The sequence below is a fragment of the Rousettus aegyptiacus genome, unplaced genomic scaffold (genome assembly GCF_014176215.1).
Source record: "Rousettus aegyptiacus isolate mRouAeg1 unplaced genomic scaffold, mRouAeg1.p scaffold_m13_p_4, whole genome shotgun sequence".
In the NCBI taxonomy this organism is placed as follows: domain Eukaryota; kingdom Metazoa; phylum Chordata; class Mammalia; order Chiroptera; family Pteropodidae; genus Rousettus; species Rousettus aegyptiacus.
The window spans coordinates 110997229-111024588 of NW_023416307.1; the positions used below are offsets into that span (position 1 = coordinate 110997229).

At 37.3% G+C, this 27360-nt stretch overlaps 1 protein-coding gene across 7 annotated transcripts in view; it reads left to right on the forward strand.

Annotated features, from left to right (window-relative positions):
• Positions 1 to 26662, forward strand: part of CFAP20DC (CFAP20 domain containing) — a 214337-nt gene extending 187675 nt beyond the window's left edge. For all 7 annotated transcript variants that reach the window (XM_036218854.1, XM_016131665.2, XM_036218849.1 and 4 more), the window contains 2 exons: positions 14263 to 14357; positions 25542 to 26662. In XM_036218854.1, coding sequence (XP_036074747.1) covers positions 14263 to 14357; positions 25542 to 25654 — 208 coding nt within the window. In that variant the 3' untranslated portion in view covers positions 25655 to 26662. The remainder of the gene's footprint in view (positions 1 to 14262; positions 14358 to 25541) is intronic.
• The last annotated feature ends 698 nt before the right edge of the window (positions 26663 to 27360 follow it).

A 27360-nucleotide genomic window follows, 5' to 3' on the forward strand; every position in this document is an offset into this window, starting at 1 on the left:
ACTTTAATGAAAGGATTTATCCATAAAAACCATTAGTGTAATTCTTAGCCTAATATAGTCACTTTGCTCTTTCTGGCATTTTAATGTTTTTGTATCTTTCTGCCTTTTTACAATTTAGCGTGTGAGGTTTCTATATGGAATGAGGTCCATATTTAGATTGAATAGCAGCTGCAGTAACACCATAAAAATAATTAGGATGATGAAGGTAGCATGGCGATGTGAAAAAATTATTGCCTTCCCTGGCAAGCCCAATTTACTCAAAGAATTCTGATTATTTTCTCCTAGTGTTTTTAAAATAACATTTTACCATCGTATCTGTTCAAAAGTCCGTTTATCACCCACATCAGCATTCTATCACAATATTTTTCATTAACTGAAATGTTACAATTAACACACACTACAACTGCTAGGAAATAAATCTAATCAACTAAAGATCCTGTCAGCTTTCTCTAGTTCTTTATTTTCTTGTGCAACCAGCCAACGCTGGGGAAAAAATTAAATTGTCATTCACCTCACAGAGCCTTCTTTTTAGTATATCATTGTTTTATTTGACTACTGAACATAAAGGAATAACCAAACTTTGAAAAGAAAATGGAAATCAGTACATATATATGGCATCTGAGAATCTGACAAACTTAACAATGAAAATGATACCCTCTAGTTATTCTTTACAAAAGCCCAGAGAGCATTAATTTAAACTCCACCTACTCTTTCTGCACCATTAAGTCCCATCATTCCACAGAAAGGTTGAGGTGGTTTTATTTTGTATTCTAATTTTAAGGCAGTTATTCTCTACTTAAAGTAGAAAAGGCTGAAAAGTCTGCTCTTAATTTGCTAAGGACTTAATTACAAAGCACTTAACATGTAGTTGTCTTATAACTGTAAAGGGTGTTATATAAAGTTGCTTGAGAGTGAATCTTCTTCTGTAATTTCAAATAATAATAACATCTACTAACATTATTACTATTACTACATTTCTATCACTTATTGATTCCATCTTTGTAGCAGGCACTGAGTGGTGAGAGTTTCCATTTGCTATATTACTTTATTTAATCCCTGCCACAATCTAGTGTGGTAAATTCCGTTATCCGAGTATTCTAAGTGAAGAAACAGACACAGAGTTTAACCCTAAGGTTTCAAAGCTAAAAGAAAATTTAAGATCAAATCAAAAACTGTGCAACTTTAATTATATGCTGTGCTGGTACCCTACTATGTGTCTGATGTCCGGCTCCACATTGGATGATCGAATTATTTTTCATTGTGGTGGCGACAATCATTGCTAACTACTTATTCATCAAGATATGCAACATAGGAATATGTTAGTGTTCCATTTTGTAGCCAGCCAGGCCTTGCTACATGAAATCGATCCTAGAAGTTGAGATAGTCGATCTGAGGTCATGGAATTTTTCTCTTTGATTCCGCATTGCCTCTCCATTCTTTGGACAGTGCTCTACACATCCAGGAGCTCAAAAGCGCCTGTGGCTTCTCAGCAATAGGATTTCCCTGGTAAACATGCTTTAAATGTGAATTTCATTTGTTCATCTGAGAAGCCTGTTGTATTAGAAATATCTATCTCTGAGAAATGGCCCATATCAGCCATTCTGTGGTTCCCATTCTCCCTGTGCATTTAGAATCAGTCTGTATGCAATAGATTGGAGTCTTTATGAGAACCTACCACCTTTACTCTGTGCGAGAACCGTTATTATGAAATACTCACTAAATCTTTTATTTTTAAATTTCTATAACACTTTTTATCAGAAGTAATATTCCTTCCATAGAAAGAAAGTGATTAAGAATCATCCTACCCTTCCTGGTAGAGAGGGAAGGGCTGAGAGGTTTTCTTGTGTCTACTTTTTCTCATAGCCTCAGCTCAAAAGAATCTTTATGTCAGATTGGCATAGGTTTGGGGGTGGCATATTTTAACCCTTTCACTTCTTTGTTTGTTTATTTATTTTGATTGATTGATTGGTTGATTGATTGTCTGCCTCCAACTCTAGACTGCAAGCTCCATGTGAGCAGGGACTGTGACTTGGTCACCACTGTATTGTCAATATCAAGAACAGAAGTATAATCTGGCATAGAGCAGGCATTCAGATATTTTTTGAACGTTCCTCAAAGATATGAAGACGAAACCTATCATTTGGAGGGACAGTTGTTTCCCCTGCATCTTCAGTGATGCTGTGTTTATTTGGAATGTAAGTCCTCATTCTGTGTGCATCCTTTTGCTGGGTAAAACAGTAATATTTAAGTCTCCCATAAAGATGTAGAGGTTCTAAAGGACCTCTTGAAAACTATCACAGCTCTATATAGTTTTTTTCAGCCTTTTTCAGTTGGAGAAATATACTTGATAGATGTCATTTACATATGTATACTTTGGTGGACATGAGTCACGACCCTGTTTACCCAGCAAAAGTCCAAGAGTGGACTCTGGTCTAGCTTGAGTCTCATGACTGCCCCCATATTAGGAGTGAAGGAAGGCTTAACCCACAAACCATGTGGAATGGGTTGCCTAATGGAAAAAAGAGCTAGTTTCTCAAAAAAGGGAAAGGAAAAGTGGCCAGCCAAAATCATAGCTGCCATAATATATTACTAGTGGGTAAGCTTTAACTCTTCAGTGTTTCACTCCATAATTATTTATTGAATGACTACTATATACCATGCATACTCTTTTCTTTCCCCTGTATTTCAAGGAAGCCTATAGAAATGGGAATGGTATTAAGATTACCTTGAATTCTATCCAATTTATTTTTTAGTTAAATTATTTACATATTTCCATATTGAAACTATTTTGGTAACATTAGATTTAACAAATATAATCTGATTGCAACGCACCGATTAGCAAGTATTTATTTGTGTTCTTACTAAATTCCAAGCAGAAAAAAATTTTTTTACCCTTAAAAAAATTGAGAATTGCTGTTTTAACAGAAATAACTCCAGACTGTATTGCTAAGATCAACTACAAAAAATATAGTCATCACTTTATAGCAAGAAACAAACCATTAATAAACCAATCACGCGTTAGACATCTTGACATTTAAATTGACTTCATGCAAATAAAATAAGCAAAATTAAATTTTTCAATTTACTCATCAGACACTATAGATGCATTTTACATTCATATCTTAAAAATGTAATAAAAATTTCATCTCTTTATGTCTCGCATGTCTGTTCCCAGTAAATTCCATAACCAACTTAGATGACAATAAACTGAGAGAAATCTCACATCACTTTTTTTGTCTTTATTTTATTATTGTGTAATCTTCCCAGGTAGTTGGTTTTTCATGTGTCTTCACTGAAGCATTCTGAAATTACTACCCATTTTTACTACTTAAATGAAAAAAGTTTCATTTAAGTAGTATGACCGGGAATGTTCATGCCCGTGGTCCTAAGACTAAGAGTTTTTACTTTATCCTGACCTGGCTTTGGATATTTAGGAAAAAGTTCAATTTGTAGCTTTAGCTAATGGCACTACAATGTCACACTTTTCTGTTTAACATTCAGCTTTGTTAATCAAGAAAACCAGATTGGCTCTCTGCATGTTGATTAAATTGATTACAGCTGTAGGTCTTGATAGCATTTTTTTCAAGTATCTCTAATTAATCAGACAATGCTTGATTAGTTTTTTTCTGTTTTGAGGAGATAAACTGACTTCTTTGAGAATTTTCACCCCGAAATGATTTTCCTCCAGTGAAAGGCAAAAGAAAAGTGAGTCACTGCTTAGTTTTCCATGACACTGAGACCTTTTATCTTCCAGCAATGAAAAAGAGGAGAGAGAGGGGGAGAGGGGTAGGGACGGGGAAAGAGAAAGAGAGAGACAGAGAGAGAGAGAGAGAGAGAGAGAGAAGAAAGGAAGAAGGGAGAAATCCTTTGAAAATCAAATTAAAACATAATATTAAACTTCTTTTCACATATTCTCATGAATACATCTTTTAAAATAAAAATAAAAAAAAATTTAAGTCTATATATTTCCTCTGAGCTTTTAGCCTGGCCTCCCCTCTATTGTAGAGCATCTTCCAACTTGCTCGTTATAATCATTCTTAGTCAAATTATGTCATTGAATTTTCAAATCTGACATTGCAGATTTCAGCCCAGGAACCATTTTGCTTTAATAATCAGGATCATGAATGATGTGTTAAAAACAAATAATAAGCCACCATCTATTTTTTAAGTCATTATCTATAGCATTAGATAAAGCAGCTGTTGTTTATGCAAATGAAACTCGACAATTCTCAGGAACAGTACCAACATTTATTTATAAAGACCTAAAACGTTCTGCTTTCATCATTGAAGTTGATATTTCCAATGGGGAAGGCTGCTAGGATCAGCTCAGACGGTGCACATCGGCATGAGGAAGGCACCCTTTTTCTCTCTTCTCTGTTGGTTGCGAGACAAATCGGGACTGCTGTTTCCAATAAACACTTGTCACCTAAAACACTTTCTGAAGATATTTTGAAGCTGTGTTTCAGAGGAGTTTTCTATAGATGCCATCAAATTGGAAGCTCTTGAAGAGAGAGGATCTGCATTTAAAAAAGAAAGTAGTAAAAAATAAAATAAAATTCAACCAGAGTAGAAAAATAGAAAATGAAAAATAAGTCTTTTACCCCTTACCCCACATTTCTACTCCTACGTATGAAGATGGCTGACAGTATCTTGGGCATCCTTCAGAAACATTATGTGTATATACGAGAAAATATTTTTTTATTTACATTTTTTTTTTCAACGGAAATGGGATGAAAATCTAGACTGTTCTACGACTTGCTTTTTAGATTTTAACTGAATAAATTTTGTACATCTTTCTGAATTTACACTTATAGAGCAACACATTCTTCATTAATTGCTGGATATTATTTCATTTTTTAGATGTATTGTGTTTATTCAGCTGCTTATCTGCTGATGGACACTTAGGTGGTTTCCAGCTTTCCTTTACTGTAAACAGTGCTGTAATAAACATCCTCATGAGCATATCTTTGTGAACTGGTGCAAGTATGTGTTTACGATAAATTTCTAGCAATGAAATTATTTGGTCAAAAGGTAATTTTGATAGAGATTGCCAAATTCTTTACCAATATATGTTCCTACCAGCTCACACTGAGTTTCATGAAACTTTACAACCTTTGCCAAGCTGCCATGTGTCAATAGTATCTCATTATTTTAATTTGCATTTCTATAATTATATACATGATCAAACATCTTTCCATAATGGGGTGGGGAGGCATTTATATGTCTTTTCTTCTGGGCTGTCTGTTCATATCTTTGCCTGCTTTTCTGAAACCATATTTTGTATTCTATATCCTTTGGTAACCAACACAGCATTGGGTATGTGGACACTCAATAACTCTTTGAATTTGACTTAGATAGTACATGGGACACAGAAAAAAATATTCCTCATTAGACTGTAAGGTTCTTGAGACAAAGTGCCATCTCTAGAGACCTTAACTCTCACAGGATGATAAAAACAAGATATTTTTTCAGGAGATTTCTGTACGTTACAACCTCATTTTGATACAAAGGGGAATGAATTTTGTCAAGGGAAAAGTTCTGTGTTCCTGATATGTATCTTCATACACATGTATTTTCATATACATACGTACTAAATTTCCAAAATAACACATTACTTCTGCCTAGATTATACAATAACAAATTCCTGATTGATTGTTCTAGCCCTTCTTTTTTCCCCACCAATCCATTCTCCACACAGCGGCCACTATGATCTTTCTAAAATGCAAACCAAGATTCTTCTAGCTTATTATCATCAGTAGGTCCTCAAGCCTTCAGAATAAAGTAGGAACTCTTTTATTTGCCTTCCAAGACCCCTGCCTTCTTCAGCAAGAGACCACAGTCTCGACATCTAACACACATGCATGCCGGTGCCCATCATTTTGTAATGCTAGGGGTACCCCCTGCTCCCCACCTTTCTGCTGTAGTGCGTACTGTTCCTTCTAGAATACTTTTCCACCTTTTCTCTATTTTGCTGTCTCATTCTCATCCTTCAGGAACAATCCTTTCATCACTTTTGCTAGAAAGCTTTATCTGAATCCTTCTAACTGTAAGAGGTTCCCTGGGCTTACCTCTATCTAACAATACTTACTTCACTTTCTTATAAGTTTTGATCTAACAGTCTCTCTCCAGGAGAGTGACTCCTCAAGAGCAGACTCATATCTTATTCCTCAGTACCCAGCATAAAGTCTGTGACATTGCAGAGGCTTGATAAGTATCTATCCAATATGAAGTTATAAAGCAGCTATGCTGATAACACTATAGAGAAGGCAAAGAAAGGATTGGCCTCTTTCCATACTGTCTCAAGTAGCTGGGATATTACTGTTCACATGTAGTTGAATTTGATGGCTGATGCCTGGATTTGTTCCTCCAGAGATAAATTATCTGCCATAGCTAATGAGTCAGTGTCTGTAAAATGGTCCCAAGATGCTATGTCATTAACTTTTTTCTTAACCTGAGGGAAAATACTGCCAAACAGGGAAAATATTCAGTTCTGTAGAGAACATATAAAATATATTTAATAGAGTAAGAGAAGTTAATCATTTTGTGATTTCTTGAAACATTGAACACTTGGAGAAAACTGGATCCTCTCTTTAATGGATTTTCTGACAAAGACATGGTCAGAAGAGGTGATTTTGTAGAGGCCAGGAAAAGAAAGAGTATGATTTTCCCCTTCTTATGAGTGTTTTGTTGCATGTCTTCAAATACACATAGATTGATATGAGATGAAAATATAGTGCTTGTTTATGCAATGCGTTTCTTAACTTTTTCTGTGGAAGAAATGTGATCCTATTCCAGATGCAACTGTAATGCAGACATCCTCTGGGGGCCCTTTTAGGAGGAGAGGAGAAGAAATGTCTGGGAAAAATAATTCTCTTATCATTCTCAACTAGCTGCCTTTTCTGGCTCCTGCTATTCCTCTCACTGCTCTCAGAGCATGTTCTCCTGACCTCCTCTCTGCCAGGTCTTTCTCAGAGAACTCTCCCATTTCCCAGTCTTTTCACTCTTCCCTGTAGGTCTTTTCTGTTATAATCCTAGCCTTCCTACAGGCATTCATTTATTCGACAAACATTTATTGAGCATCTAATATATGTCAAGCCCAAGGTGAAGAAGACAGACATGGAGCCTTATGGAGCTTATAATATGGTCACAGCTCCTCCTCCTGGTTCATAGACAACCATATTCACACTGTAACTTCACATGACCTAAGGGGCAAGGAAGTTCTTTGGGGTCTCTCTTATAAGGGCACAATCCCATACATGAGGGCTTGACCCTTAAGACCTAAGCACCTCCAAAGATCCCACCTCCAAACACCATCATAGTGGGAATCAGGTTCAACATATGAATTTTGAGGACATAGAAACATTTACTATATAGCTCTTGGCCATTATGAGAAAAGGGATCAAGGATGTGGCTATGGTTCTTCCTCTGAAGCCTGGGGGTAGTGTGGTGGTAACAGTAAAGAAAAAGCACAAAAACATTCTGTAGAAATAGTAAGTGCCAGACCATGCAAAGCTTTAAGCCAATGTAGTGATTTTGGATTTTGCCGTAGGGGCAAATTTTGAAAATCTCACTCTCGATTGGATTAGAGGGAGTCCACATTGCCCGGGGGAAGAACAAGGCACACAGTTGCTGAATTATAATCAGTATAGATTGATTAGATAACTGCTTGGTGGGAATGTTGTAGAACGCAATCCCCAACACTTAGATAGGGGTTGTTCTTCCAACACTGAGATTCTGGTTAGAGGCTTTCTGCAGAAAACAAACCAAAATTAAATATTAGCATCTTAATACCTATTCCAGTCCATGTTAAAAAATATATGAGTCCATCTTTAAAAATATACAAGAGTTCCCAACTTACATTTTGTGTTTCTAACTTATAGTTTGAGTTTCTTACTTCAAGTAGGACATGCATCCCATGAAGAAAAGCTACTGAGAGCTCTTTTTGTATATAAAAGCTTCAAAACATTAACATATATTTTGAGGTTTTTTTTAATACTAGTAAACATATTTCCAAACAAGCATTCTGTTTTCTGAGGCAGAAAATTAAATTTTTCTGTCTTGTATATAAAGAAACAAGGTGTGTATTCCCAGATTCACGCCAAATTGTGTGTGTACCAAGTGCATGATGAGAAAACAAAACCATGCTTCTGACAGGTGGAGAAAGAGCAAGATGGAGGGAAAATAGAGTAAGGTGCAACAGCTGCATTATTCATTGTTATGGAAACTTTCAACACTGAGTGGCACTCAGTTTTCTGGACCGACAAAGAGACTCTTTCAATAGTCATGCATTTGATAAATATTAAGGAAGTACCTCCTCTGGGCCAAGCTCTCTGCTAGGTGCCAGTTAGAGTCAAAGGGAGAAGAGTACATTCACCAAATGATCAAACAAATGAGGATTGTAATTATGAGCTGAGACAAGAGCTCTTAATGAGATCACATTAGAAGGAGTGACAAAGGAGCTCAGCTAGAGTTGGTGAGGGAGCATCAGAGAAGACTTCCAAAGGGAGTAATGCTTGAGCCAAAATCTTAAAGTTGGATACGATTTCACCAGGCCAGAGAAGGGTAAGAACAGGGGAGGAGAGCATGGTCTAGACGAGGGGGCACACCTAAGCAAAGGCCCCATCGTGGTCAGGAGCATGGCATATTCCAGAAATTGAGAGACTGATGTGGCTGGAAACTAGTGAGTTAGCAGGAGGATAACGCAAGAGGTGGTTGTAAAAATACATAGAGATTAGTCAGTCAAAGCTTCAAAGGCCAGAGTAAAGATTCTCCCAAGTACCATAGCTTCCCAATGACATTGCAGGGTTTTAAACAAAAGATTGACATAATCAAATTTAAATTTGGCTATAATGCGGAGAACAAGGAAGTGAAGCCAGAAGGAATGACTATGAGGGGACCAATTAAGAGCATTTGCTACAGATAATGAAGCAAGATAAGTTGCTTGGACTTTGATAATAAAAGTAGAGATGGTGAGAAAGAAGGATTCAAAGGCATTTAGGAGGAAAATCAACAAGAATTTTCATAAGAGCCTTGAGAATGTTCCAATTCACAGTTCCTTCCTCTAAAACAGAGTTCATTCAGCTGTAGCCTGTGAGCCAAATTCTGTCCATTACAAGATATTTTTTGTAAGATTTTATTGAAACAATACCAGGCCCGTTTATTCACATATTGTTTATTCTGCTTTCACACTACAACAACAGAGTTACATAGCTTTGAGAGAGATGTTATGGCTTGTAAAGACTAACATATTTACTTCCTGGTCTTTTATAGAAAAACTTAACCAACTATGGATCTTACACTACTAGGAACATCTCTGTGTTACTCCATGGTGCAGAAGTTCTTAATTTGGGGGTCCAGAAGTCCATGAATGGGATTCAGATGACCTCTGACCCCCTGAAATTGGAAGTCAAATTTGGCATTTATGTACATTTATCTGGGAAAACAGTTTTTACCACATTTTAAAAAGAATCTGTGAATTCCTCCCAAAGTGAGATATTTCCAAGTCCTTTCCCAAATCTGTTTCCTGACCATAGATTTTTAAAACCCGGACTTCTTTCAAAGAATAATAAATGTGCACTGGTACCAAATTATAAATATCATTAAGTCTTGGATAGAAATTTTTAAATTCTTAATAAAAGATCTGTAAAAGTATTTCACAGGGCTGGCTCCTCAGACTCAGAACTTCATGATAATAGGGAGAAGTGCTATAAATGAGAGCTATATAATAATTATTGTCATGGTTTAGATTTCTCAAAGAATGACTTTCCCAAGTAAATATTTAAATGTTTACACAATTATAGGGGAATTCCTTCAAGAGAACAAATAGATGGTCTGATCAGCCCACGGCAGCCTTTGTGTACAGCCCATGTTCTAGTATCATTATCTGTTGGCTAGAATGCTTCTTCCATCTGACTCTTAGCTCATACTGAGAACAAGTGCAAATCAAAACTGATTTAAGATGCCAATTCTCATCTCTCAGACTGGAAAACATTAAAAACTTGATGACATATTCTTATGACATAGCTGTACAGAAACCAACACTCTCATACATCGCTGGAGGGAATGCACATGGATACAACCTTGGTGGAAGGAATTTGTCAATATCTGACAAAACCACTACTTTTTGTTCCAGGAATCCCACTTCTAGCAATTTACCTTGAAGATATTTCTCAAGGTATACAAAAATAGATTTGCCCAAGGTTATTCATTAAAGCATTAATCGTAATAATCTTGCAGTTCATGTGTAATAATGCAAAATATTGAAAACATGCCCAAACATAGGAAAGTAGTGAAATGAATGATAGTACAGCCATGTACTATAATGTACTCGTGGCTATGCAGACATGAAAAAGGATGAGGAAGCTCCGTATGAACTAGTATGAGTGATTTCCAGGATCTATTTTAAGTCGAGAAAAATGAAAGTACAAAAGAGTAATTATGCTATGCTATCTTTTCCATCGGGGGGAGAAAAAGAGAAATTAAAAAAAAAAAAAGACATGTATCGTCTTATGTTTTGCAGAAAGAAACATAGAAAGGAGATAATAGAACTAATTAAGTTGATTATCTATAGAGAGGTGGGTGGGGAGGGCACGGAAGTGATGGAGGTATGGAAACAGACCGGAAGGGTTGGGGAAAATATAACTCTTACCCAAATATACTTTTCTGTGTAGTTTTGAATTTTGAACTGTTAAAGTTTTACATACTCAACAATAACAAAAGTGATAGAAATCAATAAGAATAGAAGAAAAAATTATAATGTAATACAAACAGATGCTGATCACTCAGTATTTCAAATGAATAAGACAGATGCTCCTAGACTTACCATGGGGTTATGTCCCTCTAAATCCATCATAAGTTGAAAATGTCATAAGTCAAAAATGCATTTCATACACCTAACCTACAAAAAACATCATAGCTTAGCCTAGCCTACCTTAAACGTGCACAGAACACTTACATTAGCCTACGGTTGGGCAATGAATACACTGTAGAGTACTTGCTGTTTATCCTTGTGATCTCGTGGCTAACTGGGAGTCACAGTTCACTGTTGCTGCTCAGCTTCATGAGGGAGTATTGCACTACATATAGCTAGCGGGAAAAAGATCAAAATTCAAAGTACAATTTCTACTGAATACTTACCACTTTTGCACCATCATGAAGTCGAAAAATCCTAAGTCAAACCATCATCAGTTGGTGACTTTCTGTATAACCACACTGAAGGCAGGGAGGGGATAACTAACAAGGTAGATTTTGAACATAGTATTTTTGACTAAAGAATAAAGAGAATCATAAAGGGAGAACCCTAGAAAGTAGCTTAAGGTTTTCTATCAGTTGTTTTGATTTGTTTGCTTAGCAGTTCAGAAACTACTTTTGGTGTGTTCTGTAGTTCAAAAAATAAGTAAATATACTAAGGGTAATGGGAACCAGGTTTCTCACTGTCAGAAGAGAGTTACAAATATAGAAAGAAGAAAAATGAGAAGAAATATGTGGTATTGTATTAGTATTGGAGAAATCAATAAGAGCCCATGACTACAGATCAGGGATCATCAAACTTTTTCTCTAAAGGGCCAGATAAATACTTAACTCTGTCATTGTAGCACAGAAGCAGCCATAGATGAAACATAAACAAGGGAACATGTCTTTATTGTAATAAAAGTTTATTTATGGGCACTGAAATTGGAATTTTATAATAACTATCATATGTCATGAAACATTATTTAAAATTTTTTTAGCCATTTAAAAATGTAAAAACCATTCTTGGTGAGCAGGCTGTTCAATACAGGCAGTGGGACAGACTTCACCCATAGGCCATAGTTTGCCAAACCCTGTTTAGACAGAGAAATGATAAATTAGATTGAAGATAGATTAGATAGATAGATAGATAGATAGATAGATAGATAGATAGCAAATGTGATAAAAAATGTTTAAATTGAGGACTGGCTGAAGGGTATTATAGGAGTTTTTTGTACTCATAACTTTTTGATAAATCAAATTATATTAAAACAAACAAAAAATCAAAAAAGAAGATCCCTATGGAAAGTAACTATACTTTCCATAGCTACTGCCGAGAAGGAAAAACATTAATCAAATTATTGGCCTAATAAGTGAATATCTTGCCTTTTATAACAGTCACACAACAACCCCCACGTGCAATTTTTCTCATGTCCATGGACCATGAGTAGGTGCTTCTACTGCCGTTGTGTAGTGTTTCTAATTTGTCTCTAGGGATGTCATTATATGATAACATTATTTTTCTCTTGTTCATCCTCACTCTCTATCACTCTTACTGAGTAATGAGGTCACTGGGCTGGTAATTTGTATGTGACCTTGTAATTTTGTATAATGTAGGAATTTTTGGTCTACTGTAATTAGGTGGACTAAATAAAAGGTGCTTATCAGAAAATGCCCCATTAGCTTGGAAGTCTGTGATAAATCCTTTTTGATGTCCTTAATATGTTATTATGAAATTCAATTACACAGCATGCTCACCTTGCTTATTTCACTAGCCATAATCTAGTTATACTAAAGTGAGTAGTGACTGAAAGTATCTTAAAATATAGCAAATAGGAAATGGGTCTTTTTTACATTACTTTTTATATAAGAAAAGTGAACAGCTTCCAAGGAAAACCTCTACTGTATAGACTTGTAAGCATTCTACCATGTTTTACTGGTTTAATTTTAATAGAATTTAATTCCTACCTTGATTTACCATTGTAGGTAAAGCTACACTATGATCTTCATTGATGATGATGATGGAGGTCATAGCTGAAATCTATTTAGTGTAACTCTGTACCCGGATCCATGTCAAATGTTTTTTCATCCTTTTTTTTTTTTTTTTTTTTTTAATCCTAACGACAAAACTCTGAGGTACTATTATCATCTCCTTTTTGTAGCTGAGGCTTACAATGTTAAGTGATTTAATCAAGTTCTTACATTAGGAGACATGGAGCTGGGATTGGCCTAGACAGCCACTGCTCTTAATTATTAGTTGAGACCATCACCCATTGTAGATAAAGACAGTAGGAAGTACAGAAATTTAGAAAGAAATTGTTTAGTCATGAGGACATGCTCCTGTAGAGAAAAATAAGGTAAACTACAGGCTACTAGATCAATGCAAGAAACAGAATTCATGTTGGAAAATCCTTCACATTCTCTTGCTTGCTTCCTTCCCCCGAAGAAGCTCACTAGCAAGTTTAAAGATGAGAAGGGCTTGAAGTAGAATGTACAGTGACTCATGCCTTCAGGATGTCACCCACTTGCATCACATCCACCCAGGTAATCTACTAGAAGAGCAGGGGACCGAAAAGAACAGAGGAGGAAGGAAAGTAAAGAGATTGGGAAATGAGGTTGGAAGTTGGAGGCAGAGGGACAGGGAATGTAGGAGGTAATTTCTGGAGTGGTTTTGTCCTCGTTTGTAAAAAAATGGGAGAACTGAAGTAACGAGCCGCTCCAGGGCCCAGCTCCCTCACCTTTCTTTTGCCCTCTGCTGCTCTTAAGCCCTGAGTTAATGCATACTGACTCCCACCATTGCAGCTGGTCCAAGACTAACTTCTGGTTTGAATTACCATGTGGAATGTTGTCATTCGTGACGTGTAACTTTGTCAGGCTTTTTTACCCAAAGGTCGTAGAGAGCTTTGTCTATGCTGTATTTCTTTTGAGTTATTGAAATAATTTTCATGTATGAGAACTGTACTACAGTTCAATAACAACGATAATAAACTTTTGAGGAGAATGCCATCTTCATTTAGTTGATGTATTTATTGAACAATTACAAATAATCTCCACCTTATGATGGATTGATTTAATGATTTTTCAACTTTACAATGATATAAAAATAATACATGTAATAAATTACATGACATATTCAACACTATTATAAAATAGGCTTTGTGTCAGATGGTTTTTCCCAGCTGTAGGCTAATGTAATGTTCTAGCACATTTGAAGTAGGCTAGGCTAAACTATGATGTTTGGTTAATTAGGTTATTAAATTCATTTTCAACTTACAATATTTTCTGTTTACAATAGGTTTATCAGGAGGTAACTACATAGTAAGTCAAGGAGCTCAATAGTTAGCTGAGTGATTGACTCTATATTAACTGATATATAAAACTGAATATTAAATTTTGAGCATCTTGTCTTGTTGAAATATGAAGGAGGAATATGTTTCTTTGTGGAAATCCTAGAGAATTGAAAATCCAGGGGGAAAGTAAAATCTGTATATGGAAATAAAGATATGTGTGTTCAATTACTTCTTTTCTTTTTAGGGACTGGTTAAATATGTTGAGTCCACCCATTGTTCCTCCTAGTCAACAGCCAGCAGAGCAGCATCAGGATTCTTCTGGAAGTTTGAGTGCTCAAGGTGGGAATATGCAAAATGCTATATATAAAAAAATAAAAATAATTTACTACAGAGAAAATCAGTCACTTGGAGATGCCACTGCTTTTATTAAATGCTGACCACTTAGGTTCTCACACTCAAAATGATACAGTAACCCGTGCCTAATTTTATAGGATGATAGGTTCTCTGCACCTAAAAAAGAATATGAGAGAAATTGTCTTTGTTGTCCTAAAGGTTAAGCCCAGGGGAAAATATTGTTAAGGGTGTAAAAGCATGGCTGTGATGTCAAGCTGACCTTCATCTGAATTCCAGCTCTACCATTTCCTGCTGTGTGACCTTTATGAATTTCAGTTACAGCGTTTGTAAAATAAGATTAATAATAACTAGCACCCACCTGAAAGTTTTCATAAACATTCAATGAGATATACTGTATATGAAGCACTTAGGGTAGTATCTGCCAAATAGTAGCTGTTTGTATTATTATAAAGCAGACCCAATATTTCAACATCACTGAGATAACATGTTTTTGTTAATACAGAGATACGGCAGGAGTTTTGGAGGGGGTATTTTGTTATTTTTAAAGTTTTTCAATTATAGTTGGCATAAAGTAAAGGCTGGCAGAGAGCTACGATAAGTAGCATTAGTGATGGAAAAATCAGAAGGAAGCAGGAATGAAAATTGGCCTGGGGTATCCTTTGTTGGCGAGAGCCAGAAAGATGAACTGTTCATTTCTGGTTGTGAGTAGGGAACATGATTGTCAAGAGTGCACTGAGGAGGAACAGAAAAGGATCTTTGGCGGAAACAGGGTTTGAGATCGGAGGGATGGGGAGATCTAGAGTATGTAATTGAAGTGATAAAATAACCTCAGAGTGGGACTCCCTGGGACAGATTTCTGAAGAGGATTTTAAAGACAGAAGCTCTGTATCTGACATTTAAAAAAAAAAAAAAAAAGACTTAAACCAATATAAATTGTGCCAACAAAGGTGCCAATTTTGGTTGTTTTTTTGTTTTGTTTTTTTGTTTTTCCTAACTGCCCCAGGGAGAAAGTAGAGCATCCCATTTTTTTTCAGGTATGGAAAATTCAGAGTGAAAGCTCATATGTCTGAGTTGTGTATTTTGGCCGCCCAAGGGATAGAGATGTCTCTGTGATTTACTATCTGAAATAGATTATACCCCTCAAATTGGGAATCTTTTTAAAGGTGTACATTCATAATTACTTATGACAGAAAAATAGAATCTTGGCTGTCAGCAGGAGACCTTGCTGCAAGGGAACAAATAATATGTTATGTTAAGTGTCCTAAATAAGACACAGGAACGGAGAGTGTGGTCCTTGAACAAAGGCACCCAAGATATATATTAATGATAAGTGGCTGAAAGGATGTCTTAAAGTCACCATTGCAAAGTGATATTCTGACTGCAGGAGCTCAATTATGTTGAAGGTAAACAGAACTTCCATCAAGGGCAAATAAATTAAATTCGGAGAATTATAAAAATATTCTGGCTGACGTTAACCAGATCTGGCACTCCTTCTATGTTTCACTCTAGATTTTTATCAGCGGTCCTTTTCCCCTTTCCTCATATGTTCAGGGGAGGGAAGGGGTGGGTGGGTGTAGCTAGTTAATACCATCAAAAGCTAACATTTCCTATTTGGTTAATCTTTGCGTGATATTGGCTTAGTTTTAGACAGCCAGTTACAGTTTGTACTTACCAATATACTAAGGTAGTGTTTTCATTTGTTCTTAAAAAGTGTTTGTTAAAGAAAAGTTATGGGTTCAACTATCCAGTTTATATCATCAGAAGGGAGTCACAGTTGTGGCCAATCTGCATTCTTCCTGGGTTTCTGTTGCATAATACCATTAATTTAGCATTTACTACATGCTAGAGGCCATGTTAAGTTGTTACATTTAGCCCTCACAGCAACACCATGAGGAAGGTACTATTTTGTGTGTGTAGTTGTTTTTCACAGCTGTAGAAACTGAGGCACAGTTCTTAAATAACCTGCCCAGCTCACACATCTAGTGATTAGCAGAGCCAGGATTTGAATCCAAGTAGCCTGGCCCCAGAGCCCAACCACTGTTTTTATATTTTTGATTTTCAAACAAGTAAATAAATTCCTACTCAAAAAAATAATATATATAAAACCAGGAATTCTTCTATTGAGAATTCCTGATCAACAGGAAAAACAAACTAAAATATCTCAAGGACTAACTAGCTAAGTTCTTTCAGGAAAAAAAAAAAAATCAGACCTCTGGTTACCTGTTTCAGCCCTGGACCTGCCTCCCCCACCCATGCAGACTTGTCAGAAATGACAGGTGGCCACCCTTTCTCTGTGGGAGAGGCTGAGGGACGCAGTGACTGTGTCGACCAGATCTAGGGCAAGACCAGGGGAGTGAGGAGCTGAATCCAGGACTAGGTCATTGGACCGCAGGACTGCCAGGCCCAGGTATTTGCTTGTAGCTGACCTTCTTTGGGGCCTTTCTGGACGATCTTACCTAAGTAGGTCAGTCTCTCTCCCTTCACCTTGTACATTTGTACATTCTTTTCACAGCTTCTTCACAGTTGGTAATTGTGATTTGTTCACTTGTTTATTGTCTTTTTTCTTAAATAGACTATGAATTTTTAAGAGCTGAGACTTTGTCAGTTTGCTCACTCCCAGATCCCTAGTACCCTGTACAATTTCTGGTATATATTTGATATTCTTAATTCTCACTGGAAGGAAGATAGGAAGGGAGAGAGGGAGGAAAAGAGGGAGAGAAACGTCCTTCGACTGGCCATTTTTTATAACAACCTTGAAAAAAAAGTAGGGTGATTAATTGAAATCTAACTTTCAGTTTTCTCCCTGATTCCAGTTTTTTAGTATATTATGTATATTTCTAAAATTCAACAATGAGAGTATTAAACTTAGACCCATACATTTTAGCAATTAAAAGTTATTGGTCACATTATTCAGTGGCTCTTAAACTTTAGTTATAAGCTGTGAAAACTTTTCTTTCAAATGAAATTTTATATGGAATCCCAGTATATAAAAGAGAGAAAAGAACTGCTCTGGCCAAAGGGGTAGTGAGAAGAATCTCAGAACCCTGCCCTGGGCCTCTGATGAACCAGTTAAAAACACTGACATAGTCCAATCCCCTCACTCTGACCTTGCCCAAGGTCAAATGTCAGAGGCCACGCTAGGATTAGCACCCAGGCCTCCTCCACATCGGTGCCTTTGTAAAGAACCATTGCACTGGGAGGCGAAGGTGGCTCTGAAGGCTGGTTCACAGAGAAAAAGGGTCTCCCATCTTTAGACTTCTAGGATAAAAACAATAACTAACATGTATTTCCTCTGCTTGTAACCCAGGCCTACACATGCACTTTAATTTTCATAATAACTTACTAAGTGTGGGTATTGTTATTATCCCATTTTACACATGGACACTGGGACTTAGAGCAGGGAAGTAATGTGCTGAACCGCAGCCTTTCCAGGCCAAGACTCACCCACCGAGACATAACTGCATTTTAGCAGCAGGAAAAGTTGGCCTGACAAATACAGAATTCTAGAAAACTTGCCCCAAGCCATACAAAAGTGAGTGCACACAGTATACCTGGCCCTTGAGCCCCTACTTTATTCAGTACAAGTTTGTGTCACAGCCACACTTTTGGCTCAGCCAGAATGTCTAAAGTGTATTAATGCCACCTTAAAGTGTACAGCCTGCTTCCAGCAGAGCCAGCCAGCCAACAGGAACAGCACTGTGCTCCCTGCCTTCAACTGGATAGAGAAATGTCCTCTCTTCACGGTTTCTCCTGGGCCATAATATACTTGCTGAATATCAATTATCATGGGCATGGGTGCCCTTAACACTTACTAAAAATGTTTTTGCCTGGAGCTTATGTGAAATGTAAAAATGGGAAGTTAAGATTTCAGAACTTACTCAAGAAAACTGACCTTTTGAAAATGAACTGGACTTTGCTTGAAAACTAGTTGTCAATTTGTTTTTGACATTTGTTCCTTTACAGATATGACCCTTAAATTATTCATGCTTACCAGCTCCAAAATGGAATAATAATCACTTCTCTCTCTCTCTCTCTCTTTAGGCTTGCAAGCTCTCTTGCAGTTTACATAGATCTTGACTAAGAAGGGCTTTTGGAGTTTCCAGTCTCATAAAAAGAACATTTTTGTACCTTTCGCATGGCAAAGCCACATAGGATATTCCTTTATGACCATTGATTAATTGCCCACCAGACATAAACAGGCAAAGAATTTACAGAAATTTCGTGGCTCCTCACCACTAACCAGAGAAAGGAGAATCAGGCCTCCTGCTCTGGCTCCCACAGAGGAGTACTTTCACAGTCCTATTTCCTACCACACAGTTACTCGACATTTACCTAACACTCCAAGTCTAAAAGCAGTTTTCTAAAACCTGTTTTATTAGTTACCTCGCCAGGCGTTATGCTTCATCAAACAACTGTGGTAACCCTAGGACATGGTAAACACTCCATAAATATTTGATGAGTGAATGAGTGAATCTCCTACACATGGGAAACAGGAGGATGATTTGGTCTACTCTTTGGATCTTCCCTGTATCTTGAAGATTTATTTAAGATCCAAAGGAGAACTTTCCCCTCAAAAAAGCAATATTGATGATTAAAAGTAATAGAAGCCAGCATTAATAAAGCACCTGCCCTGTGCCCAGCACTGTGTCGAGTTTGTCTGTGCATTACCTCACGATGACTTGTCCCAGCACTCCCAGGCATGGGGCTGTGTTGCGTCCCCACCATATAGAAGGTCACACCCTGGGTCAAAGACCCGCCGAATGTGGAGTAGGACCCTGACACAGGTCTGTCTGACCAACAGTCTGTACCCTTAACCTCCATGCTGCAATAGGACCACAAATTCCCTTTGGAGTCAATGAGAACTGTATGACTAAAATGTCCACTGCATTTGTTTTAATTTAGGAAGTTCTCTTTCTTAAGCTTTCTGGATTTAAGAAAAAGAAAGAAAAAAAAAAACACTCTTTCGTATTCTCCTTAGACTCACAGAGCCCCTACTTCAACTCTCAGCTTATAAAATGGTTCATTAGCATTTATGATATTCTTGAATCCAGAGTCCCGATCCCTTCCCCTGTGAGGCAGGTGTTGCCTTTTGTGTTCTCTGATTAACTTTGGAGCAGAAAATGTATTTTCTCTTATGTGGCTATCAGAATCCCAGGGGTGGCTTCTCTCCATAGAAGTGATTGAGGGTAGGAGGAATCAATGCCCTCACAAGTATAAAGAGATGCCTTATTTTTTGAAGTACTGGAAGTGAACCCCACACCACCCCACCCCTGTAGAGAAGTGATCACATTGCTGGTGTCTGAGGCTCTCTGCCTTATTCCAGAACCACACCCCTACCTGTTTATTCACCAAATGCACCTGGAAGGGGACCTGGCCCAGAATGTGGCCCAGCCCCTCTTACTGGAACTGGGATGCATTTTCCCTTAGCTACAGTGTTACCACCTCTGTTGGTTTCAGAGCTCAGTAGTGTGGCTAGGGACCTTCCTTCCTGTGGGACAAAATGCATTCAGAGTTGAAAGCCACACATTTATTTTGTAGGTTTTTTCCAGCTTTAATGAGATATAATTGACCTACTACATTGTGTGAGTTTAAGGTATACAACATGATGATTTTATATATAAGCATGCATTTGAATCACTGCACGTTTATAAGTAGAGATTACCTAGAAAGAATGAAATTGCAGTAACTTCTAATTAATCATCTAAACCTTTCAACATGTCGCTTTAAATGGCATTTTCCAAGTAAAATATAGCCATAGGTTTTTACAAAAAAGGTGATGCGCTTATTTCCCAAATGAAACCTGAACTGTAATCATGGCATGTTATTTGCCTTCCAAAACACAATATAGCTTTCTAAAACAAGGAAGATCTTTTCATCCTATTTATTCCATTGTTGGTCATTTATCTTCCTCCCATTTGAGAGCGCATATTTGCTGAAAACTAAAATTCAGCAGTTCACAGTGGAGTTTCTTGGATTTTAGTGCAAGTTAATTTTGCCCTCCGGTGAGATATGTTGGTGGAAGAGTTTGCAAGCACCTGGTACTCAGCAGAATCTTATCTAAAATGTCATCTTTATTGATCCACTGTTCCCAATGGTAATCTCTCTCCATTGAATCGTTTAAACAATAGTGTATTAGTATGCACATAAAAATACAGTCAATCAGTTCTCAAGATCTATAAAAGAGAAAGTGCATTAACTTTTTTAAAAAAATTTTTAGATGTAAGCGTCAGAAAATCGAAAATCAAGTATAGTGTCTTGATTCAGAGATTTTAAATCTGATAAACTAGTGCCACATCATTTGTTTTCAAGCTTGAAGACAGTTTATGCATATAGGTTTTCTATTATCTACAGCTAAAATGCATTAAATATAGATAATTAAGCATTTATATTAATTGACTTTAAAATGGTGAACTGGAGGGATTATTTCCCCAAACTGCTCTAACCAAGGGGAGGGCAGCTAATACTGCTGTGTTTGCTCTGGCTCTATTGGCTTTTCTCCTGTTATTGCTGTTAGCCAATTTCAAAGTGGATGAAGCTGAAAGTTTGTAAATAGATTATCATCTGAAAGGCAATTTGATTTTACTAGAAGTGGCTTTATTATGTGAGGATGAGTAAAAATGTAATTCAGACCCCTGATCAGATGCTCTTAGTCTGGTAGCAGCAAATGGTTTCGTTTGTTAATTTACCCTTTTAGAGTTTCTGCAGCCAGTCTTTAAATAGAGCAATTTTGCATTTGGGGGAAAAACAAACTCTGCACTGTCCAAGAATGTAATTGAATATTACCCCATACCCATGTACAATAATTACCTTTCAAGTCATTTCCCATTGCTTGACATCATAGTAGGAATTGCTTAATCATATTATAATTTCATTATGTAGAGATTACAATGGCAAAATGATGTAAGTTGGAGGCTTTGAAAATTAAGTTATAATGAAAACAAAACCTTTTATGCAAGTTTAAAGCACTTATTTCAATGTAAAATTATACATAATATTGCCCAATTTTTGTATAAATGTTATCGTCAATAGAGTTTTAAAATTCATCCATTTAAAGCGTTAGCACTAAAAACCACACAACCTGCCTTAATAGCATGGTTATAATGCATGAGGTCCCAGTTCTGTAGTGATCTGTATGGGAACGAATGCATTTTTATGGCAGTTACTGCTTCAGTCTTATGCATTATATAGCAGAACCTCTACTTAGGAACTGGATCCACCTCCCTCCCTACGCAGTTGGTGATACAGACCCACGGCTCATTAAAACGGTTATTTTTATCTTGAAAGATTCCTGACTGGCTGCAAAAAGTATTGAATTTTCTAATTAAATAGCATCAGCTTAAAACTCTGTCTTTTTGGAAAGTACAGGCACAGAATGCAATAAACAAATAGCACGTAACTCTTACATGCCAGAGGTCAGAATTTTCCTGAAGGTGTTATGGAATGAAAACGAGACATCAGATGTGCAATCTCTGAGATGGTTTGACTCATAATTATTTACTGCCTCGGTGCTATGTGGCATTAACATTACACTTGATGGAAAAATTAGTTTTAATTTTCGAAAAATACATCATTTTTGGTATAAGAACTGTTTTCTATTTTAAGATGATGTCATCATAATGTCCTATGTAAAACTAGCTGGGGGCTTTGTGTTTCATTCAAATCCATTAATTTTTTTCATTTGGTAATAAAAGAATCAAACAGATATAGTTTGGAGCTAAAAGATAAGGTATAAATAAACATACCCAACTCTTGTCTAACCCAGATTTCTCATGTTTTCCATGATGATGATTGTAACACCAGCGTTTATTGAATACTCACTGTGTGTGCGCTGAGTGTTATCTTATTTAGTTCTTGTAGGTACTATAACAGATACTATTACAGTTCTTATTGTACATGTGAGGAAACTGAAGCTCAGAGCAGTGCATTTTCCCAGCGTCCCACAGCTGTGAAGTGGTAGAAAAGGGATTTGTCTCTGTGAAGCCTTTTCTTCATACTTTAAGTTTTGTCGGTGTTCCCGTTCTGAGTTATTTAAAATGACATAGCCTATAGTTTATGATTTATTTTATTATCATTATCCTTAACAACAATATTAATGATTATTTATTGGTCAACTACTGTTTGCATTGTGCTATGCATATTTCCCAGTGTCCAGTTCAGTCTTCTACAAAACCCTTTGAAATGGGCATTATTATCCCCATTTTGTAAATGAGCAAATGGGGTCCAGTGAGGTGAACTAACCTGTCAACCAGCCTAGGGTCATCTGGGTAGGAAACAGGAGCCCTGATCCATCCCCAGGTGTATTGGATCCCATGGCCCAGGGCTGCTCTTAGCCACTCTGCAGTTGCAACTCCCTGTTTAACTCCTCGTTCATCTTCAGTAGCGGCTTCCATTTCGTATGTGTATGTCACATCTACAACTAGACTGTCTCATCCACAACTAGACTGCTCAGTCACATAGCAGGCACACAGTAGTTATTTATTGATAAACCGATTTTGTTCTTTCTCTGAAGTAGCCCAAATATGAAAAGAATGATGGATCAAATATCTGAAAGTAAAGAATGTTGTACACTCTCCTTTGATGTGCAAAAGTGACTTAAGAGGGGTCATCTTTGATATAAAACGGCCACTTGAAAAGCATTCCCAACTTCTCCTACTTGGAGGAAATGGGTGAGGGCAGCGCCCTGGGGACCACTCTTCAGGTAACAATAGAAAATAAAGGAGAGGCGGCCTGCCTTCTCTGAGCTCCTATTCCTGATAAGAAACTGTGCAGGGTGCTCAGGTCAGCTACCGCTATTAATGCGGCTGTTAGCTAAATCATGTCATACTTCAAGGGCATAAGCCACTGCAGCCAAGAATCACAGAAACTCATCAAAGGCACCGCAGGCATCATAGGATCTGGAGGGTTCATGTACAAAATCTCACACAAACGGTCGCCCCAGTCCCTGCTTCACCCTTTCTGGAGTTCACGTTCCGTTTTCTGGCCAGCGTTTAATGTTCAGGAAATTCTTTCTTGTGCTGAACCAAAATCTCTCTCCTTGAAACTTTTAGCTGTTGATCCAATTGCTTTCTCTTGCAACTCCACAGAATCTTTTTAATTTCTCAGTCATTTGCCACCTTTTCTATACTTGAAGCCAGAAGGGCTTCCGTCACGTCCATCAAGCTTTTTCTTTTTAGGATTTAATAAGCCCAGTCCCTTGGGATTTATTGAGCTGTTTGCCTCTGCTCTTGCACAGGGACACTCTCGTCTTTGTCGGTGGTTTTTAAAATATGACAAATCAAATTTCTTTTGTTTCTAAACCTGAGGGGATTTTTTAATATAAGACACTTTTACAATTTTTTACTCTTTTCCATGTTTAAATTCCCATATAACAGTAGTTCCCAATTGAATGTGTTACACCACCTTAATAATAAAAATATCAAACAAGTATTGTCGAAAGAGCACTGAACTGAGAGTCTGGAAACCCAAGTTCATCCCAGACTCTACCTCTAACTCACCAAGTGACCTCAGATGAGCTATTTAACTTTGTAAACTCTGGTTCCTCATCTGTAAATTGGGCACAGTGCTTACCACCTATTTCACAGGATCATGAGGGTCAAATAAGTGACTGCTGAGAAATTGCTTTCTAAACCCTTGTACATATGAGGAAACTGAGACTCAGAGTGACTCTACCCAGATGTTAGAAAAAGCAAGGTAGACATAATCATTTCTCTCTTAAACTCAACTTTGTAAAGACTGCTAGAACTACACGCAACAAGAGAGTCAGCTGTTTTTCAGTTTCATCTACATCACTGCACACTGCTTGAGAACAGGGCCTGTTTCTTATATCGTCACATCCCTAACCCCTAGCTCAGTGCCTGGCACAGGGAAGGATCATGTTAAATGTTTTTGGGTGATCAGAAAAAGAAGGACAGAGGAATGGCTGTGGTACGGTTGAAGACCCTCTTCCTTGGACTTAACGCCAGTTTGTCACTGTCCTGACAGGGGCTCTGCACAAGTTTGATCTGATTTTGTTTGAGTAAAATGGAGTCCCACCATTACTGTTTTTCCCCTTACTCTAGGCATTGACACTTAAGATCACGGGCTTTGTTTCACAATCATTTATTCACCCGTTCAAAAAACATTCAGTATTTATTGAGCATCTATTACATACCAGCCCTGTCGTATGCCCACCACCTTCCAAAACTGAGCCTGGTGAACTCACGACCCAGAAGTTTGGTTTCTTTGGTCCTTAGTTGCCTGTGCTAAGGAAAAGAGAAGAGTGTTGTCTTACTCACCTCCTCCTCTCTGAGGCTGCTCTGATTTTCTCCAGCTCAGGGAGGTCTTGCCCAACCAACCACTGAACTACTATTACATGAATTTTCAGAAGTACTCAGAAGGCACTCATTTGCTCTCAATGGCATCAAGTACCCAAGTACTTAGTACACCATTGGGCGTACATAAAGTACACAGGAAACATCTGAGTGAAACAGTTGTTTATTCCATGCCATTTGTTGGAAACCAACCAAACCGTGCTAATAACTTATGCAGTAGGAGTTCTCTTCATCCAAACCATTCAAATGGCTGTCACGACAACAAAAAGAAAACCTCAAGCCATGTTCATATTCCCAACAAACTTAACAGACCTTCTTACCACTAATAAAATTACAGATCACCTGACACTGTGTTTTCCATATGTGTTGTACACTTTATGTATCTATATTTCTCAACAACATTCTATTTTAATTCATATTTATTTGGTAGACTTTTTAGGATGTTGAATGGTAATTGAGTTTATTATGTCGCACTATTTTGCATTCGTACAGCTCTGGCTCATGAAGAAGTCTAGAACTATGATCATTAAGTTTCGAATCCTGCTCAAATTTCCTCAGTCCTAATTAACGTCATCCTTTAGTCCTTTGGCCCTGTCCTTTTCCCCTTTCCCCTCCCTGCCCGTTCTCCACACTTAGTTTTTCTTATCCTTTATAGCAAAGCTGCCCTTGTGTCACTATTTCTTCACATCTTGCACTGCATAGTCTTATCACGTCTGCGGCCATCTCCGTTCCAGCATCGACATTCAGCCCACATCCCAGGAGAGATGGCGATTCCTAATTCATTGTCCTTCTGATGTTACGGTTTAGGAATTCCAGGCCAGGCTAGCAGCTAACGTGTCTGTGGTTCCCCTTCCCACAGGTGAAGAAGACCTGAGTGTGGAAGAGGACGAGGAAGTGTTGACTCTGCTGTATGACCCATGTCTGAACTGTTACTTTGATCCCCAGACTGGGAAATACTACGAGTTGGTGTAATCCCTCCTTCCAGGGCAAAGAATGGCTGTCCCCCAGCGGAGCTGGACAGCAGTTCTGACTGTTAAGTTGACACCACAATGTATGTGTCGGGTAGGCCCACAGAATCAAAAGTAACTGCGGTTTATTTTGTAAATAATGTTCACTGTTAAGAATACCTACATTCTTTTTGTAGATGTGTGTGACTTTTTGGAATTGTGAAGGAATTAATACAGAGATTTTAAGACTTCGAATTGGTTGGTATTTGTTGCTTCTCATCCTACATATAATTTTGTTTATTTTGTATGTATAATTTTATGTAACCAAATTAAGAGTTATTAATTCACAATTTTTGCAGTGTTAATCTGTAAATGATGGCTTGGAATACAGAAAATGTATTCTTGTTTAAAAGATATTTGGGTACCTTTTATTATTACCTATTTGTATTAAAAATAAAGTATGATGGTCAGAAGAATACCTTTTAAAGTGCTTCTTTTTATTTACTCTACTTTCTTTACCAGAATATTTCTAGATGACATTAACCTTCCCTTAGACTCTTAGTAAAGGAAATATTGTGAACTGGTCAGACTTTATGATCGCATTTGGTTGGCACTGGCCTCACTATTTCCATTTCATTATGGTTCATCCAGAGTTTGTTAAAGATCACAATATCGTTAATCACTTAAGCTGCTTAGCACTGTGCTTTGCTATTTTTTTGTTTTGTTTTACCAATTATCTCTGAATTTTAATAATATGATCCAAACCTAACTCTATAGATCCAGATTTAACAAGTCACCTGTTTGATCACTACTACTATGACTTGGGCCTAGAGAAATTGGGGAGCCTTCCTCTGGTCTTCATGGTTATGACACTGTAACTCTGCTTGTTGCATCACAAGGAAGAAATTGTGTGCTTCCTGAATTTGAGTTGATAGCCTTGAATTATATGCCAAGTATTTTGATATTGAGCTCAAGGAAGTATTTATTGTATTAGCCTGCATATTTTGTTATTTAATAAAGATTTTTTAATAAAGAAGAGTACCATTGAAAATGAAAAATTATTGGTGTACAGTTGGATATAATGGTAGTACTATAATTTCATTTACTATTACTCGGTAGAGAAAATAAGAGCTTTTTTTTCAGGAGTAGATTTGGGCTCCTGCTCAAAGGATCATACATTATTTAGAACCATGTTTGTGTATGATAAGCTTTTAATCCTATTGTTCACAAAGTATACCTTCATTGTGAATTCCTCTCCAAGATCTTTATACTTACAAAATGCAAATAAATCAGTGAGGCTTCAGAAAGTGTGCAGAATGATAAAATAATTGGGTTGTCTTGAGTATGACCTTGAAGATTGGAGTAGGGCTTAGAAAGTCTTGTTCCTACTTTAGTCAGACTCAGGATCGTCCACATAAATAAGGGAGTCAATTAAAAGTTTGTACTAGTTAGGACATGTAGTTACAAATATTAAAAACATCATAAGCCAAAAAGTACTTAAAGATACAAGAGCGCCTCATGAACCTCAAAGCAGAATGCTACAGAGCCTCTAGACGGATTTGAACTATGACAAGAAAGCTATAGAAAACTGATAGGATTCCTAAATTGCAGACACCCTTGATCCTAGAATTCAAAGACTTATTGACTAATCAGACCCCAGGAGGCATAGGACTCTCGGTAGCTCCGGAGATCTTGCAGCAGAAACGAACAGTTTCTCTTGATGATAGTCAC